Consider the following 17,575-nt stretch of genomic DNA (forward strand, 5'->3'; position numbering starts at 1 on the left):
ATGTTGTTTGACATGTAAAACATTTTTACTCAGATGTACCAACAGTATAAACATCTGAGTGGAGGAACTAAAGCATGCTCTGAACCGTGCACTCCCTATAAACAGTCATGCTGTGATGCCACAGAAGACTAAGTCTGGATGTATTGATTTTTAAAGTTTGAAGAATAAACACACATATGTCTCCAGCTTTGCCATAGGCCTACATTTAATCTTTACATACAAGTAAAATGTGGTCTGTATGTTCAGGCTCTGTTCTTGGTTTTAAAGTTAAATTGTAATCGTACTGGCATTTGTGAGCTTGCATTGTAAGAATTACAGGATAAAATTCAAAAAAAGGGGAAAAACACTATCTAAAACTCCAGTATATAGAGCTAAATCGGATTTTTACATATATTAATGTCATCAACAAAGCACTTAGTTGTGAGGCCACAGCAAAATCAATTATTTGTCTGTTTCCTTATATACTCATAAATTGCTTCTATTATATATATATATATATATATATATATATATATATATATATATGAATTATATAGTGCTATTTAGCTTTCACCCTCACACGACCCACCACTGAAGCTGCTTTTACAAATGCTATTTTTGCATGTGATCTTATCTGTATTCTCTAGAGTAGCCATCTCTCATGCAGCCTCCAGGTGGCGGTAATGCGCCGTTGTGTTGGATGATCACTGCCGCGCCTCAGGAAAGAGAAGAAGAAGAAGGAGAAGAAGAAGAAGAAGAAGAAGAAGAAGAACTGCCTGAAAACAGTCAACATGGCGTTCAGTTTTGGCGGTGCCACGAGTAACCCAGCGGCAAGTAAGGACCTTTAAACTTATCTTTGGAGTATTTGAATGAGGCTAGAAATGTGCCACTTATATATTGTCACAATAATGTTACTTTTTGTGTGTATACATTAGCAATGAATGCTATAGCCTTTAGCTAGCGTTGACGTTAGCTGTTGTGGCTAATGATCAACATGAGTCTTTACGGTCCTGCAGCTTGTTGAATACACAGTACATGTACGTTAACGTGGCTGTCAGAGCACCCAAACACTCACAGCACTCTCTTATGTCCATGTGAAGGCACATCCGGGTTTTCTTTCGGTTCATTTGGTGCCAAACCTACAGCATCAACAGCAGCATTTGGCTTTGGCCCCGCAGCCACCACCACCACCGCCGCCGCAGCCGGATTCGGCAGTAAGTCCAGAGATGTGACCCTCACTAAAGGGGGGAGATGCCCAGAGATGCAACCACTGCTGTGTGCTCCACGTGGGACTGTCTCACCCACCTAAATAGGAAAATGAATTGTGTTTAATTTGGCTGATGTTCCTCCACATCTGTCATAAAGACTGGCCTGGGTTTAGGGCTAAATTTAGGCTCAGGTTAAGATACACATAAACACACAATGATGGGTAAGCATCAGAGGTACAGTACCAGTCAAAAGTTTGGACACAACTTCTCATTCAATGGTTTTCCTTTATTTTTATTTTTTTCTACATTGTACATTACATTACAGTCATTTAGCAGACGCTTTTATCCAAAGCGACTTACAGTCAGTAGTATATTACATATCATTCACCCATTCACACACTGATGACAGGCTACCATGCAAGGTGCCACCATCAGACTCTAACTAACACTCATGCAACATCCAGTCCACACCGATGGCAAGCCTTCGGGAGCAACTTGGGGTTAAGTGTCTTGCCCAAGGACACATCGACTGCCGAAGCCTGGTATCGAACCACCGACCCTCTGACCCTCTCCACTACACCACAGCTGTAGATTAATATTGAAGACATCCAAACTATGAAGGAACACATATGGAATTATGTGGTAAACAAACAAATGCTCAACAAACCAGAATATGTTTTATATTTTAGATTCTTCAAAGTAGTTTAATGAGAACTGTCCAAATGTTTGACTGGTACTGTATACTATAACAATACAGGACTTGAGAGACTACTGATGTACGTGTACTAATATGTGTCAAGTTATCTTGCACAGTGTTGGTTTGGCATCATTATGATCATTTTAGTCTGATAACATATAAAAGGTTACAACAGTGGAGTAGCAATGGAATACATTTTTATTCAGCAAGATAATTACACTAAATTTGGCACCACTTTAAATCGTAACCAACCTGTTTTTGTAGTAAGACAATTGCATTTTATTGTAAGCCAATTAGTGTTTAAAAAACAGATGTGTGTATGCTTTCTAAAATCATTGTTGTGTGTCCCTTGTGTTTTGATAGGACATTTGTACATGGTTTGTGTAAAATGAGAATAGATTTTGTTGGTGACTTTTTGGGCACCGCAAGGAGTGAATGAAATCAAAGAAAATGAGCCTGTCTTGTCTAATACTTGTATATATTCTTGGACATTATTGTTAGTCACAGTAAATCAGAAAGGCAATCAGAATGAGCCCCTGGATATATAATCAGATAAAGAGTAACTTTATTACAGTAATCATTTAAACTGTTTGAAGAGGAACTGCTTTCTGCATTTTGAATTAGTTTTTTTCTTTTACTCACAAAGAAAAGGTTTATCATATAGTTTGTGACTATTTTAAGGTATCCTTGTTGTTGTATCTAAATCTAGGTGCCAGTTTAACTGACTGCCTTTTTTTATGTCTGCTTTTTTGTTGTAGCTCTCACTGCCCCTGGTTTTGGGGCAGCCACCACCACTGCTGCCGCACCAGCCACAGGATTTAGTTTTGGCTCCACCAACACTGGTAAGATACATATTTTATGGTCAAAACAAAGTTTGTTTGTCTTGTTAAAATGTACCTTAAAAGAGACAAGTAATAATCCCATACAAGGCCTGACCTTTTGTCATTTAACTCCTCCGTGTCATTCTCTCTTTCTTGCTGCCTGCCTCTGCTGGCTGCAGGATTTGGGGGGCTGGGAGCTGGAAACACCACGGCTGGTGGGTTTAGTTTTGGGGGGTTTGGTTTAAATGCCAACCCAGCAGCAGTCAGCTTTAATGTGGGGTGCTTTGGTACAGCAACCACCACTGGCACTGTTTTCAATTTTGGTAATAGCCTGGCTAGCACAGGTAGATGACCTTTGTGATTGATTGATTAATCAGTACAGTCTGTGTCTGTAAACACACGTTTTCATCCATTTTCACATCTATGTGGTGCAGTGATTTTTTTTTTTCTGTTGTCTGACATGTTGCTTTTTCTCATAATGTGTCATGCATTGTTGTTTCCATTTGCATGAGGAAACAAAATGTTGAATTATGCACTCATCTCATTTGATTCCTGTAGAAAGCAGTACATTTTCACCTTCTCTGTTGGAGAGAAGAGCAATGCTAGATTGAAATAAAAATACGTTTTCCTTTTTATAACCTGAAAAGCTCAGTCATAATTTTTCTTTCCTGCATTAATCTTTCTTTCACCCCTTTTTCTTTCACCTCCTTTATTTCATTTGGCATGATTTGCTTTATTTTCTCAGGCACGTTTGGTGGCTTTGGGACAGCTACAACAACTGCTGCTGCACCAGGGTCCACGTTTAGCTTTGCTGCTCCCGCCAACACCACAGGTCAGCAGTGTTGCTCTTAACAAAAATCGTGAACTCTCCTTCTTTTGGTGCCAATTATGTGTATGTGCAGGACATTGAATATGCATGCACACATTTGTTTTTTTTTAAAAATGAGGATATCCATCAGGTTTGCCCAACTGAGGCAACAGTCATCGAAGGCAGGTTTTGTTAGCTGTACTTGCATTATGATAATAATAAAAAAGTTTGAATAGAAAAAAAAGTGTAATTTGCTAAATTAAAAAACAAATATCTTGAGTCTTCTGTGATGCAGCTTTTTTATGAACTGTTCAATACCATCATTGTTCTGTGAACACAGCTCAGGATCCTTTTGTTTGTTTCACTCTGTTTATTGTTGTTATTTATTTTTTCTCTGTGTCGGCTCAATCTTCTGTTCTAAGGTGGACTGTTTGGTAACACGCAGAACAAAGGGTTCGGGTTCTCATCGGGGCTTGGGGCTGGCACGGCTGCTGGGGCAGGAGGATTTGGAACTGGATTAGGAACAAGTGGCCTTGGTGGGTTTGGAGGCTTTAATATCCAGCCATCTCAGCAGCAGCCAGGTGAGACCCTGTATTTCCATATGACAGTTTGTGTTTCCATGTGAAGATTTGAAAATCATGACCCAAACAAGGCGGCCATTGCAGAATATTAAAGCTGATATTCGGAATTATGTTTTAAATTGCTATAGAATTTTAGTAGAACTGAATGTTAGTCAGCCTGTCCTAGATGCTGAGTGCCAGTAAAGTATTCATTTGAAACACAATGTTTGTATTTCCTCATATCAGAATCACACTTAAGTCCAGCGATATCATAGGAGTATGAATTTATTCCAGGGTTTTTTTTGCACAGCAGGCTGACGCACATCCTCAACAACTACTAGACGGACTGTGCTGTACACCTCTTATCACTGCAGAGGGCGACAACAAGCAGAAAGTTTTAGATTTCAGCATTATCATCAGTCCAACAGTGTGCAGCTGAAGCAGAAATATAAGACTGTGCAATAAGAGATTATAAACTTGGAAGACTAGTTTATGACTTTCCTCATATGATGAAATAATATAGTCATTAGGTCAGTCGTTTTCCCTCAGTAACATAAAGAGAAAGACGATCTGACGTGTCATTTTTCTTTTTCCTTTCACCTCCTAGGAAGCTTGTTTGGCCAGCAGGCCCAGCAACAGGCTCAGCCCACCCAGCTCTACCAGCAGGTCACTGCTCTGTCAGCTCCCACCTTGTTAGGAGATGAGCGTGACTCCATCTTAGCCAAATGGAACCAGTTGCAGGCTTACTGGGGCACTGGCAAGGGCTACTACAGCAACAACAACCAACCTGTTGACTTCGGCCAGGAGAACCCGTTCTGCAGGTTCAAGGTAATGTCGGATAGTTCAATAGAGTGCTTGGAAGTGCAGATAGGTTCCTTTTGAATTTGAATATCAAATGGTAGTTCTTTGTGGGGTTTTTTTTTGGTTCCTAGGCGGTGGGCTACAGCTGCGTCCCAGTGAGTAAGGACGAGGATGGTTTAGTGGCCTTGCTTTTTAATAGAAAAGAAGCTGATGTGCGAGCTCTGCAGCAGCAACTGGTGGAGTCCCTCCACAAAGTCCTGGGAAGCAACCAGACTCTCACTGTCAATGTGGACGGTGTCAAAGCCCTGTCCAATGACCAGTAAGTCAGTCAATACTGCTTCATCCATGGTCCCCTGTATTACTTTCAGAAGATATTTTTAGCTTGAAGAAATCAGAATAGATATTAAGTTTATTATAAACAAAGTTGGGAACTTGTTCCTGTCTTCTCCGTCTCAGGACAGAGGTGATCGTTTACGTGGTGGAGCGTTCTCCTAATGGCACCTCCAAGCGGATACCTGCCACCACGCTATTCAGTTACCTGGAGCAGGCCAATGTCAAGGTCCAGCTCACGCAGATTGGAGTGGCCATGACTGTGGCACGCACAGAGCTGTCACCAGCACAGCTCAAACACCTGCTGCAGAATGCACCTGCAGGTAAACACGTGCAGGAATGTTTGTGTCATCCTCTCGCTGAATTAAACAGATTGGTTTTGGTGTGTGTTCTACTTCTGAGGGTGTTGTCTCTTCTTCATCAGGAGTGGACCCCATCATTTGGGAGCAGGCTAAGGTGGACAATCCTGACTCAGAAAAGTAAGTTGGTTAAGAACATCTTCCAGACTTTCTACACTCTACCAATTACAGTGCTGTGAAAAAGTATTTGCCCCCTTCCTGATTTTTTTTTTTTATTTGTTTGCATATTTGTCACACTTAAATGTTTCAGATCATCAAACAAATTTTAATATTAGACAAAGATAACCCGAGTAAATACAAAATGCCATTTTTTTAAATGATGATTTCATTTATTAAGGGAAAAAAACTATCCAAACCTACCTGGCCCTATGTGAAAAAGTAATTGCCCCCTAAACCTAATAACTGGTTGCGCCACCCTTGGCGGCAACAACTGCAATCAAGCGTTGTTGAGTCTTTCACATCGCTGTGGAGGAATTTCGGCCCACTCGTCTTTGCAGAATTGCTTTAATTCAGCCACATTGGATGGTTTTCGAGCATAAACGGCTTGTTTAAGGTCCTGCCACAGCATCTCAATGAAATCATGAGATGCTTTTACTGGCTTATTGTTGCATTCAACAAATAACTACCTCTTAATTAATGTGGTAACGCAGGCTGTCATTAAACTGTTTTGCTTAATGTTTTTCTCCAGATTAATACCCGTGCCCATGGTGGGTTTTAAGGAGCTTTTTCGGAGGCTGCAAATCCAGGAGCAGATGACCAAACAGCACCAGACCAGAGTGGATGTAAGTGAAAAAAAGAACAGTCTGTTACCGCCAGTCTTGGTTCTCTAAAAAAACATTTGCACCGTGCCTTCTGATTATCAACAAAGGAATTTTGAAACAGATTTTGTGGTGTCAAGGACAGAGAACACAGATGTCTTATTCATGCTAGCTGCCAACAGGTTGTTTACAGCTGAAATCACTATTACAAATACAGCTGCAAGTGTCAATGTCAGGATTTAGGGATGTTTATGAAATATATTTGGTTTGTATATACATGTGTTTACCTTACAGTAAGTAATGATAAACATTGTTCTCTCTTTTATGTTTGAGGATATTAACACCCTTCTAAATTGGGTCTATAAAAAGCAGTTGGCTAATATTACCATAAAATGCAACACCAAACGTGCGTGAAATGATACAATCAATGTTTTATCTTAGTATGTTGTTGAGCAAAATATCAAAAAGCCAACACTTTTTAAGATAGGGCATCGGGGCAGGGATTCCTTTCTGCTTGATAGGTCTAAAAATATAACTTGAAATCAGTGGAGAAATGCTTAATATGTTAACAATTTCCCCTCCCTCCTCTTCTCACCCGGGTACACACACACACTTGTTCACATGCAGATTATATCCAGTGACATCAGTGACCTCCAGAAGAACCAGGCGACCACAGTGGCCAAGATTGCCCAGTACAAGAGGAAGCTGATGGATCTCTCTCACAGGGTGCTGCAGGTAGCTGCCTCACCGTTCTGTCTTTGATCAGTGATATAGTGTTGCAGGTTGAAACGACCCGTAATGAATACCATCTCCTCATTTCATAGAGTTTGAATGAATGCCCTGGCACTGTCTGGGTCTTCCCTGCTTTATCGTTTCTACTCCAGTCTTTCTCATATTTATCTCCTCCTTCTACATTCCCTATTTTCCTGGCAGGTGCTAATCAAACAGGAGATTCAGAGAAAAAGTGGTTACGCTATCCAAGTGGATGAGGAGCACCTCAGGGTGCAGCTGGACACCATTCACTCTGAGCTGAATGCCCCCACACAGTTCAAAGTAAGTGTGTGTCTAAACTGTAGCAGTTACAAATACAATCTGACAGAGCTCATTTATTCATTCATATAATAGACTCTACATCAGGGTTACAGGGACTTTTTCAATTCTTTTTCAATTTCTCCAAGACCAGTTGGTTGTTTACTAATAGGTTTTTCAGAAAAGAAAAACTGTGCTACAGTATTTATGGTATTTTGGGTATTACTTGGAATCCTATATGGTGACATTGCACTCCTTATTAAGTTAAAGGTTTCTTGTTAACAATCCAAAGTTTATGTAAGTTAAGTGTTACTCCCAAAATAACCTGGTTTGCCTTTCTTAATAGTTTTAATGGCTACATGCATGTCTGCAAGCAAACTTCAATTGCCGTGTTTTTGGCGCATTACCGCCACTGAAGATCGGTTGATTAATGTGACACCATTGGCAGCAATGTGTATTGCATCAGCCATTTAATAAACTCATAGAAAAACGGCTCCACGCTTAAGCATCATTGCGTTCTGACTGTATTTGGGTATAAACACAGTTTGTGTTTTTGGCTGCTGTTGGAGTAAAGATCAAACCACCAGTTGAGACAAAGTCATTATCTGACAGTATTTGTTTTGTTTTTCTTCCAGGGTCGTTTGAATGAATTAATGTCCCAGATCCGGATGCAAAATCACTTTGGAGCTGTGAGATCAGAAGAGCGCTACAGTGTTGATGCCGACCTTCTGAGGGAAATCAAACAAGTTAGTCTGCACATTCACACTTGGTTTAACTATTCAAGATGATACAAAGTGATGTGGAAATGGCAGTATAAATGTTGAAGGACGTTCATTTACACGCAAAATCGCCCTTTTCCCAATTGATAGATAAGGCCTATTGTGAATTAGTTCTCAATGGTTTGACATTTTTTTAAAAGTGTGTCCCTAGAAAAAAAGTTTGGGAATAAATAACTGCTCTAGACAACGACAAGTCATTGAAAATATTTGGAAAGTATTTGTGCAATATCTGAAACCCTTTTCTTATTTGTCGCTTTCAGCACTTGAAACAGCAGCAGGACGGTTTAAGTCATTTGATCAGCGTCATCAAAGACGACTTGGAAGACATCAAACTCATAGAGCACGGGCTGAGTGACAGTGGACACAGAGGAGGCCTCCTGAGCTGATCGACCCCACCAACACACATACATATATAATGCTCTGACTCCCAATATCAATCCTCCGAAAAGTGGCCGGCCCGTCACCTAGAAGAGTCAACTTGTCCTTTTATGTCATGGTATAGGATGCATATAAAGCAATCTTTGCCTTTTTTAGGTTTGATCAAAGGAGGGCATCTGAATATCGAGTCTCTTGAGCAACATTCAAGGACTGAGCCCCACTACCAACAAAATGACGACGGCTTAATCTGTGCTTTCCGGACTGTTATTAAGAGCTTAATGGAAAGACTCAACATCGTCTAATAATAGCCGGCTCCCTCTTTGTTAAAGCAGATTATGGAATTGAGACTATGATTGTGGCTGGCATGTAAACAAATCGTAGGATTGAGTGTGTGCCGTGTTTTGAATACATTGTAAATACATCTTTGTATTTCTTTTTTTATGCTATTGTCAGAATGTTAATAAATTTCATTTAAATTGAAAACAAGTTGGACTACATTACTTTTATTTAAACATACTGTAAAGGCAGTCTCATTTTTGTGTTTGCTCTTGTGTTTTTCTGTCTGAGCAATTTCTTGCCCTTCTATCTGCATCCTGTTTTTGATCTGAAGAGGTTATATACAGATACATTGTTTTGGTACCAATATAGGACATCTCACCTGCGTCACCTGTGTTTACCTTAAGACAATTCCTTTCCAACATCTCATCAAAGTAGGGCTTGAGTTGATAGGATTCATGTCCTGGATTTGGATTGATTGACAGTTGAACTGATTATGCAGCTTCCCAAAAGGTTCTATCCCCTCGTGCAGTAGAGTCACCGATATCCCAAGGGTCTAAATAACACACAGTTTTTCAGAGCACAGGTGGAAGAAAAGAACACTGGAAGTAGTGACTGATTTTTTTTTTTTTTTTTGTATGCTGCCACCCAAAACCCCAGCAGATAAAATTATTGTTGTAGTATAAGAAAAAGTACTTTATGTAGACCACAACATTTAAAATATCTACAGTAATGGTTGAATACCTTATAACTCTTTACTTAATTTTCTATCGGAGCATTTTACAATGTTAGGAGCCCTTGAGAAGCAGAAATCACAGTAATGGATTGATAAAATGCTGAAAAGGTGCATTTTTAAGAAGAAGTAGCTTATGCTTTTGATTCAGCTCTTTTATTGCTAAAGTTTTAAACCCCTACATCCATGTTGATGCAGGAATATTTGGAATTTTACTCTTCAGATAGTGCTGCATTCTCATTGATCAAATTCAACCAAGCTCCATGATTTCTAGAATCAGCAGAATCCCTGTGAACAAAAGTTTTTATACAACTTATTTCATTTATGTAGTACTTCTCCCCAAGATCTGTTTCATATTGTCAACAATGCGCTCAACAAGAAAGGCAAAAACAACTTCATATGTGTTTGATGTTTTTTATGCATAACTAAGCAGGTTGATCATTAAGTTATACATATAAATCCTTAAGATACATCAACATCTTAAATTAACGTGAATAAAAAAGGTTAAAAAAAAGGGCAGATGACGTAAGAGGTAGAAAAGATCTAGCTTGATCTGCACAGGTAAAACGGATGAGATTCAACTAAACTTTTTCTCACAGATATGTATCCATTTAAAAAGTCTATCCCAAACTGCTCTGGTTGTTCTCTATGCAGCAGATCAGCAAGTACAGCTACAGCTCCTGGTCCAGGCTTTCAGGTATGTGCAGAGATGTCTACCAGCCGGAAAGCCTCCATGAACTCATTGATATCGATGCTCCCGTCCTTGTTGAAGTCGATGCTCTGGGCCAGGTCTGCGATGGCCTTGTCACTGATCTCTGTCTTAAGATGAGAACTCAGGAGTTTCCAGGTCTGACGAAACTCCTCGAAAGAGATCAAACCTAGACAGAAACGGAGGAAGGAGGATGTTGTACACTTCCCAAATTTGTAGCAGAGAACATCTGTACTGTGCGTGCTGTACATTTTGTCACTCTCAGATGAAAGTACAAATAGGTGTATTACAAATATATTCCAATTTTTGTTGTAGAGATTTGGGTCTACAACCATGCAAGAGGCTCCCTGAGGCTGTTGTGATTTGAGCTAAGGTCGATATGCTAACATGTTTACCATGTTTACCATCTTAGTTTGACATGTTCATGTCAATCCATTGAGTAGATGTGGAAATAATTCACTAAATAAACTTTGGCCTGCTGGTGGCACTAGATGGAAAGTAAGGGGATGACCAAAGTCAGTAGGGTTTCATCCTCTGGGGAACACGAATGTCTGCACAAAATTTCCTTGCGACCCATTATTGTTGTTGAGATATTTTAGTCACCAGCATGACTGAGCAGGAGAGAAAGATATTGATCTGGTGTCTAGAATCCAGGTGAAAGCTTCCCACTGACCTGAGTTATCTGTGTCTATGATTCGGAAGATGGTTTCCAGGTTGGAGTGGTTTTTGTACATAGTCTCCAGGATGCTGTTATCTGAGATCTGAACGAGACGAATCAATCAAGCTTTTGTGACTCTGTGTGTGTCAGCAATGGAAAAACATGGTGAGAAAATCGACATAAGACACATAGTCTCACAAGGCTTACCTCCAGTTTGGGCTCAGTGATGGAGAGCTCCCTTATCCACTGCTGGTAGTCGACCATTCCATGCTGGGTGCTGCTGACAAGCTGAGGGCGCAGCACCCTCCAGGGTAGACCCAGGTTTAGTACTCTCTCTGTGGCGCTGGCCCAGTGCCTCAGAGAGATCATCCCTGAGACAAAGACAGAAATACACAGTCTGATACACTGAAACAAAACGCTTTTTCCTTTGTGTAACTGAGTGTAATAAAAAAATCATCACTGCTGCTCAGCACCTTTGTTGTTAGGATCAAACTCCTGGAAGGCACTGATGAGATCTGACTTATGCACGAACAGTTGTTTCCTCAGAGCTTGCAGAGCTGATCTCTCTGTCCACCCGACACTGAGGGAGAACAGGTAGAGAAAAGTATTTTTACTTCTGCTCTATAAATCTTTGAATCACTGGGAAACTAACTGATCATAATGTGTGTGTTTACCCACATTTTGCCAAGAAAATCTGTGTTTAATTGTTCTTGTTTTTCAAAATAGTTTTCTATTGTGTTAAATTCTGTGCAGGCTCGTATTTGTACCTTTGTCTCAGGGTGAGCTCTCTGCATGTCCTGCTGGCCTGATACTGAACAAAGTGGGGAACCAGATCGGGTCCCATTCTGATGTAGGCTCCTCTGTTACTGCCCACCTCGTAGTAGTTAGACGCTGAGAATATAGTCAGCACCTGAACGCAACAGAAGACGGTATGTTTGCCAAGACTCATTGATTTCGAATTGCTGTCTGATTAAATGCTTAAATGAAACGGCTACTTATGTTACGTCATTTTGCAGATTTCTGCTCTTGTTTTCCTGTTTTTCATCTCCTGTCATACTTGACAATATCATTCAAAAGTTTCCTAAATTGTTTCCACAATCAGTATTCCACTTTAAACTCTTGGTCATGTGCCACCTTGTGCTCACCCTGCGGTTGTGGCAGAACTCATAGCCGTCCTGTTTGCACTCGTGGGAGCGGATGAGGAGCTGGAGGTTGTGTCTTCCCAGAACCTCCTCAGTGACATCTGGGCCCCAGTAGCAGCCTCCGCCTCGCACCTCATTGGGAACGCAGCCATTTTGGGGCATTGGGTCACTCCACAACAAATCCACTATCTGGGTGGCCAAATCAATCATAGTGAAATAGTTAGGAAAGTCAGGAAATATGAAAACGTGTGCATTACGGGGCATTTTTTGCATGTACATACTCAATGTTCAACATCCTTTCTATCACTTACTTGTTGCCACTCATCAACATCTGTGTCCGTTGTTTCTCCAGACTCCGGGTCTGAGTCAGACCCAGACTTCTTCAGTTTACCGTAGGTCTGGTCGAATCCAGCCAGCCTGCGCCTCCTTTTCAGCTCCTCTTCCACCGACCAGTTGGGTTGACTGCTCACGGGCGCGTTGTGGAGCGAACGGCGTGGGAGTTCGTGCCTGTGAACTGTCGCCGAGCTGTGGTTAGTCAGAGAACACACTCGACGCCGGCCCTCCACTGGTTCACTGTCCTCCCTGTTCCTGTTGTTCATTGTTTGAGTCTTACTGCCATTGACTGCTTGGTGGGTCACCTTTGGAGGCCTGAGAGCCGACACATACTGCAAACATTCATAAATACACAGATTAAATACAATTATTTTGATGATCATGATGATATTTCTGGATTTGCAGCCTGTAAAAAGCCCTTAATACACTGATTTTATTGACGCTGAATGCTTCTCTTACTTTGTGTCTGTCCACTCTGGCTATCAGGTTGAGGTCTGTGGTGTCAGAGATCCCACCATGCACTATCAGCACCTTGTTATCAATCACTGTGGCCAGAGGCAGCCAGCTGAAAATCTTCTGGAGGAGCTTTAGGATCGTCTTGCCATGCACCTGCAGACCAAGTCATGTTTACAGTTGGCTTATCTAATCCGTTTGGGCAATTTTCAGAAACACTAGACATGGTCGGTCCACAACTTTGATCCAGACTGAAATATCTCAACGACTAATGAATGGACTGCCATGGAATTTTTTCTGGAAGACTTTCCTGTTTCCCAGATGAAGAATCCTACTAACTCTGGTGATCCCCCTGCTTCTCGCACTCAGACTTAAGCCCATCTGTTTTTCCTTCAAAAAACGTCTGGTTCCTTGTATGTGTGAACATACTTGGCCAAAAGCACTGATTCTTATTCTTATTTCCACATACTTAGTACCACAACCTCTATCCTGGGAGTCAGGCATGGTGTATCAAAGCTGCTGCTGGCAGACAAACTGTTTTTAGTAAAACAAGTCATTTTCCAGGCCACAAGTCATCCACATCACATCAACTGAAAAAGCTACAATCTGATGTTAATTTTTACAGGCTTGAATGAGGTGAAAATACAAGTGCACGTCGTTTTACTTGACTATTTCCATGTTATGCCACTTTATACTTTTAATTCACTGCATTTCAGAGGAAAATATGGTATTTGTTTTACTCCATTACATTTATTTGACAGCGATAGTTACTAGTAACATCGCAAATTATGATGTTCATGCAAAACATATAATGAGCTTTTCCAATATGATGTGTTAAAACAATTAAGTAGCACCTCAACCAGCTACAACATTAAAATGTCACATGCATCAGTAAAGAGGATACAATCATTTTTAAAATGTAACAGTAAAACACAAACAGAATCCATTAGCATTACTTTTAATACCTTTAGTACACTTTGATGATACTACTAATGTACTTTTTTAAGTTATATACTGAATGAATAACTTGTAATGTATTATTTAATATATTGTGGTGCAGCTACTTTTTCTCAAGTAAAGGATCAGAATACTTCTTCCATCACTGAGTGTAAACTTGGCTTAGAGCTTTATAATAATAAGGTTAAAGAAAAATACACAAAAGAACCCACCCTGTATTTTCCCAAAACTTCTTTAGTGAAACCATATCTGGAAAAAACACACAAGGAACGACTAGATTAGTGTACACATCAGCTGTAGGTGGAATATAATCAGAATGCAAATTGCATAAAGCCATATACAGTATGAGCATATTGTGAGAAACAACAAAAACATAAATCATAAGTAAACAGCTAGTAGAAGCCACTAAATTGTGTTTAAGACTAGTTTACCTCAGGTTAACAATGTGGTCCTCATGGTTCCCTCTGTTAAGATGGACATCGTTGGGATAGACCAGCAGGAACCCAAAAAGGATGAGCAGGATTTCTAAGGAGTTTTTACCACGATCCACAAAGTCTCCATTGAAGACATACGGCTTCTCGGAGGATGGCAAACCATTCTGGACAGATTAAGTTGTTAATTAAAATGAACATACATGTATGACAATATGATGACTTTTATGTTATGAATACCTTATAGAATATCAACAGCAGGTCCTCAAGTTGCCCATGTAAATCTCCTGGGAAGGGATACATAATGTATTAATGTTGTGTGCACCCTGAATGTTACAAGGGAAATAAAGAAGTATGTGAGATAGACACTATCCAGGAAAGGCCTGCTGTTACATACCGCATATGGTAATCGGCTTTGTATGGCAGGCAGAGATGTGACTGATGTTTTGAAGAATTTTTAAAAGTCTCCAAGTTTCTCCAAGAAGCTGCAGAACATATCGAGCATGAAGCTGCTACTGGGGAAAAAGCAAGTATGAATTATCTGACTGCTGAGGAAAAAGGCAACCATGAGGTACTTCTGTCTGCTTTGAGTATCTGCCTGTGTTCTTACTTGTTTGTGCTTGAAGGCCTCAACCAGCTTCGACACCCCACAGAAGGTCACAGGGAAGGTCAGATGGGGGCCGGTGTAGCTATCGCTTACCTCAATGCTCTTGTAGCAAAAATATCGCTCCCACTCTGTGTCACGGCAGATTTCATTCTTGCGAAAGATGTGAGATATTAGGTTTCCTGCGTTAAAGTAAGAGAGGGGAAGTGAGGGAAGTGGATCAATGTGGTAAGGGAAAAGCCAAAGCACGTTTTTCAACAGAGAGCAGGCCGGTTAAGCTCAGTTTAGCTCACTGTCAGTAATCTAATGAAACCTACAGGTCAGTAAATTAAACAGGAGTTGAGAGTCGGTCTTACTTTCACTGCTGGCTGGAGTGAAGTGGTCCATCAAGAAGCCAAAAAAATTGTAGAGCTGCAGGAAAGAAAAATAGATTTTGAGAATTCATAATTAAAGGGCGGTGTCAAAGAAAAGATGATGACTTAGAATATGCCAGCAGCTCTCTGCTTTGAGCTAAATGTGATCATGTTGATGTTTAGCAAATATAACTTGTATCATGTTCACTATAATTTTTTTAAGTTTTATGAAGACAACATTTTCTCAAAAGCATGAAACACAAAGTACAGCTGAGGCTGATGAGAATATAATACATTTTACTGATATTTGGTAATAAACCCAAGGTTTGGACGACCAGAATAATAACAATTCATCCTCTGGGTGCCATGAATGTATGTTTCAAACATCACAGCATCCATATCGTAGTGATTGAGACTTTTCAATGAAATCCCCAAATATCAACCAAGGACATATTTAGGAAAAGTCACAGGATTACCAAAATCATTAAGATTCATACCATAGAGATCATGACTATCTGAACAAAATTTCATGGCAATCCATCTGGTAGCTGTCAAAATATTTCACTGTGAATCAAAAATGTCAGCCTCATGGTGAAGCTGGAGGAAAAGTCAAGGGATCACCAAAGTCAGTAGGGTTCATCCTCTGGGGACCATGCATATATGTTCTTAACTTTATGGCAATACATCCAATAGTTGTTGGAATATTTATCACTGACCGGAAGACTGACATTGACAATAGTTGTGTCATTGATTCAAAACTGTGCAAGCTCACCTTGATCTGGTCCTGCTCTCCTGCATATTCAATAGACTGAAAGATATTCCACGTGCACCTGCGTCTCATCTCCAGCCGTGCGACATACTGACGGTACCAACGCTGGATCAACAGAGCCGCTCTGATTGCTGAAGATTAGCAGAGCAGAAGGAGGCACTCGGCCATAACCATAATGAGGTAACTTTTTCACTACAAATACATTGATTCACTATGTCAGATCTAGAATGGATGACTTACCAGTGGCAGCTTCACAGAGTGCATAGATAATGAGTAGAGAAAGTTAGCTAACACTGCTAATCAAGACTTTTTAAACAGATACTATAAAGTATGAAGATGTGTTGGAATAAACTACATATTTACCCGGAACTGAGATAGTCACTGAAAATTAAAAATAGCAATGAGACTGACATTAAATGTTTGCCAAAAAAAAGAAATTTATTTGTAAAACATTGACTATCAACAAGAATGATTTAGATAAAGGCCACACCTCTTTCACATTTCTTCAGCTGTAGTTCAGATTTTCCCATGCCACATCCCATGACCCTTTGCTGTTTTCACTGTCAAGACAAAGATACTTTCATGAGAGAGTCTGAGATATATAACCTTGTGTTTTGCAACCTGTGAATAATGCAATAATATATTACTATGAACAGTTTAACATATTTTCTATTATTTTACATATTTGAAAATACATACACATATACATTTTTGGTAATAAATCAACAGCATAAACAAATTTACGAATAATTCGGTTGAAATAATTCTCATTATTTATATTTAGTGGATGTTGTACAACATAATTGTGAATACATGGATAGATTACCCACTTAAGCATTTTATATTATGTCTAAAGGGCCTATTAAATTATGTAGTTGAGCTGCTGCAACACCCGAATTTCCCCCATGGGGATCAATAAAGGAATATAATAATAATAATTAAAAGTAGGTGTTACCAAACCTATGAAAAACAAAACCATCTACAACCAAATAAAAAAACAAAACTGGATTTGCCCAAATGAATCTTACCTGGCCTCGTTCCCTGTCTTTCATCACTTCCACTCACTTCTTCTGCGCCTTTGAAGAAACCTTGCACTTTATTTCTACAAGCTGGCCAGCAGCACTGTTACAATTTGGAAAAAAATCAGAAATTAAGCATGCGTTATCACTTAGACTTCTTCATTTCCCAGGCACAGGTCCCAGTGGCTGTAATGTTTTATTTGGATGTCCCCTCTGTACAGCTGCACATTCTCATCCATCACAAACACACACTAGCCAAAAGGCTTGTGAGCAGCGGAGCCAAGTTACTTGGACAAGCCCCATGATCACTTTAACAAAACAAGATCCAAGTGGATTAGGATTAAACCTTACTACGGCTGGCATCTACGCTGAATAAACGGATGAAGGCTCTGATAAAGGGCAGCATCGGTTTTGAAAGGAGGTTGTGTTGCACTCGGCTCAAGACCTGTGTCATCGTTGTGACTCATATGACAACAACATCATCATTATTATCTCCATTAACAGTTAATTGACCACCGGCTAGTCTGGACCTGTCTATTCTCTGTAAACACAGACGTATTTCTTAATCATCTAACACGTTAAGTAGTTAATTATATTATTACAGAAATACAGATAGGGGAAACATCATAAG

The 17,575-nt window shown here is 40.0% G+C and overlaps 2 protein-coding genes across 3 annotated transcripts; one reads left to right on the forward strand and one right to left on the reverse strand.

The window, feature by feature from the left end:
* The first annotated feature begins 703 nt into the window (after nt 1-703).
* nup54 (nucleoporin 54) lies at nt 704-8,981 on the forward strand. Of its 2 annotated transcripts, XM_054612477.1 has the most exons (14): nt 704-813; nt 1,080-1,193; nt 2,643-2,726; nt 3,451-3,537; nt 3,936-4,094; nt 4,681-4,901; nt 5,006-5,193; nt 5,331-5,527; nt 5,629-5,683; nt 6,252-6,345; nt 6,949-7,056; nt 7,255-7,374; nt 7,986-8,096; nt 8,390-8,981. In XM_054612477.1, the coding sequence occupies exons 1-14, from the start codon at nt 771-773 to the stop codon at nt 8,513-8,515; spliced, it is 1,707 nt and encodes a 568-aa protein (XP_054468452.1). In that variant the 5' UTR covers nt 704-770; the 3' UTR covers nt 8,516-8,981. The 2 variants fall into 2 exon arrangements, with proteins under 2 accessions (XP_054468452.1, XP_054468453.1); XM_054612478.1 differs by lacking the exon at nt 1,080-1,193 and having other exon boundaries at nt 709-813.
* A 1,228-nt stretch (nt 8,982-10,209) lies between these two features.
* On the reverse strand, nt 10,210-16,467 carry LOC129102793 (serine/threonine-protein phosphatase with EF-hands 2-like). The gene is made up of 16 exons (XM_054613062.1): nt 16,416-16,467; nt 15,929-16,056; nt 15,160-15,214; nt 14,810-14,985; nt 14,597-14,711; nt 14,440-14,486; nt 14,200-14,366; nt 13,981-14,017; nt 12,818-12,967; nt 12,337-12,690; nt 12,029-12,214; nt 11,651-11,793; nt 11,357-11,463; nt 11,091-11,254; nt 10,899-10,986; nt 10,210-10,394 (listed from the first exon to the last, which is right to left on the reverse strand). Exons 1-16 carry the CDS (start codon nt 16,465-16,467, stop codon nt 10,210-10,212), a joined length of 2,154 nt encoding a protein of 717 aa, XP_054469037.1.
* Between the last annotated feature and the right edge of the window lie 1,108 nt (nt 16,468-17,575).

The sequence above is a fragment of the Anoplopoma fimbria genome, chromosome 14 (assembly GCF_027596085.1).
Source record: "Anoplopoma fimbria isolate UVic2021 breed Golden Eagle Sablefish chromosome 14, Afim_UVic_2022, whole genome shotgun sequence".
In the NCBI taxonomy this organism is placed as follows: domain Eukaryota; kingdom Metazoa; phylum Chordata; class Actinopteri; order Perciformes; family Anoplopomatidae; genus Anoplopoma; species Anoplopoma fimbria.

Bases quoted from the DNA above. Each gene is read 5' to 3' on its own strand.
- nup54 (XM_054612477.1), top strand. From the start codon at position 771: ATGGCGTTCAGTTTTGGCGGTGCCACGAGTAACCCAGCGGCAA. The intron at 4,095-4,680 runs GTGAGACCCTGT...TTCACCTCCTAG, and splicing joins GCCATCTCAGCAGCAGCCAG to GAAGCTTGTTTGGCCAGCAG. The intron at 6,346-6,948 runs GTAAGTGAAAAA...GTTCACATGCAG, and splicing joins AGCACCAGACCAGAGTGGAT to ATTATATCCAGTGACATCAG.
- LOC129102793 (XM_054613062.1), bottom strand. From the start codon at position 16,467: ATGGGATGTGGCATGGGAAAATCTGAACTACAGCTGAAGAAATGTGAA. The intron at 12,691-12,817 runs GTAAGAGAAGCA...GAATGTTTGCAG, and splicing joins CCAGAGTGGACAGACACAAA to TATGTGTCGGCTCTCAGGCC. The intron at 10,987-11,090 runs GTAAGCCTTGTG...CGTCTCGTTCAG, and splicing joins TCACTGAGCCCAAACTGGAG to ATCTCAGATAACAGCATCCT.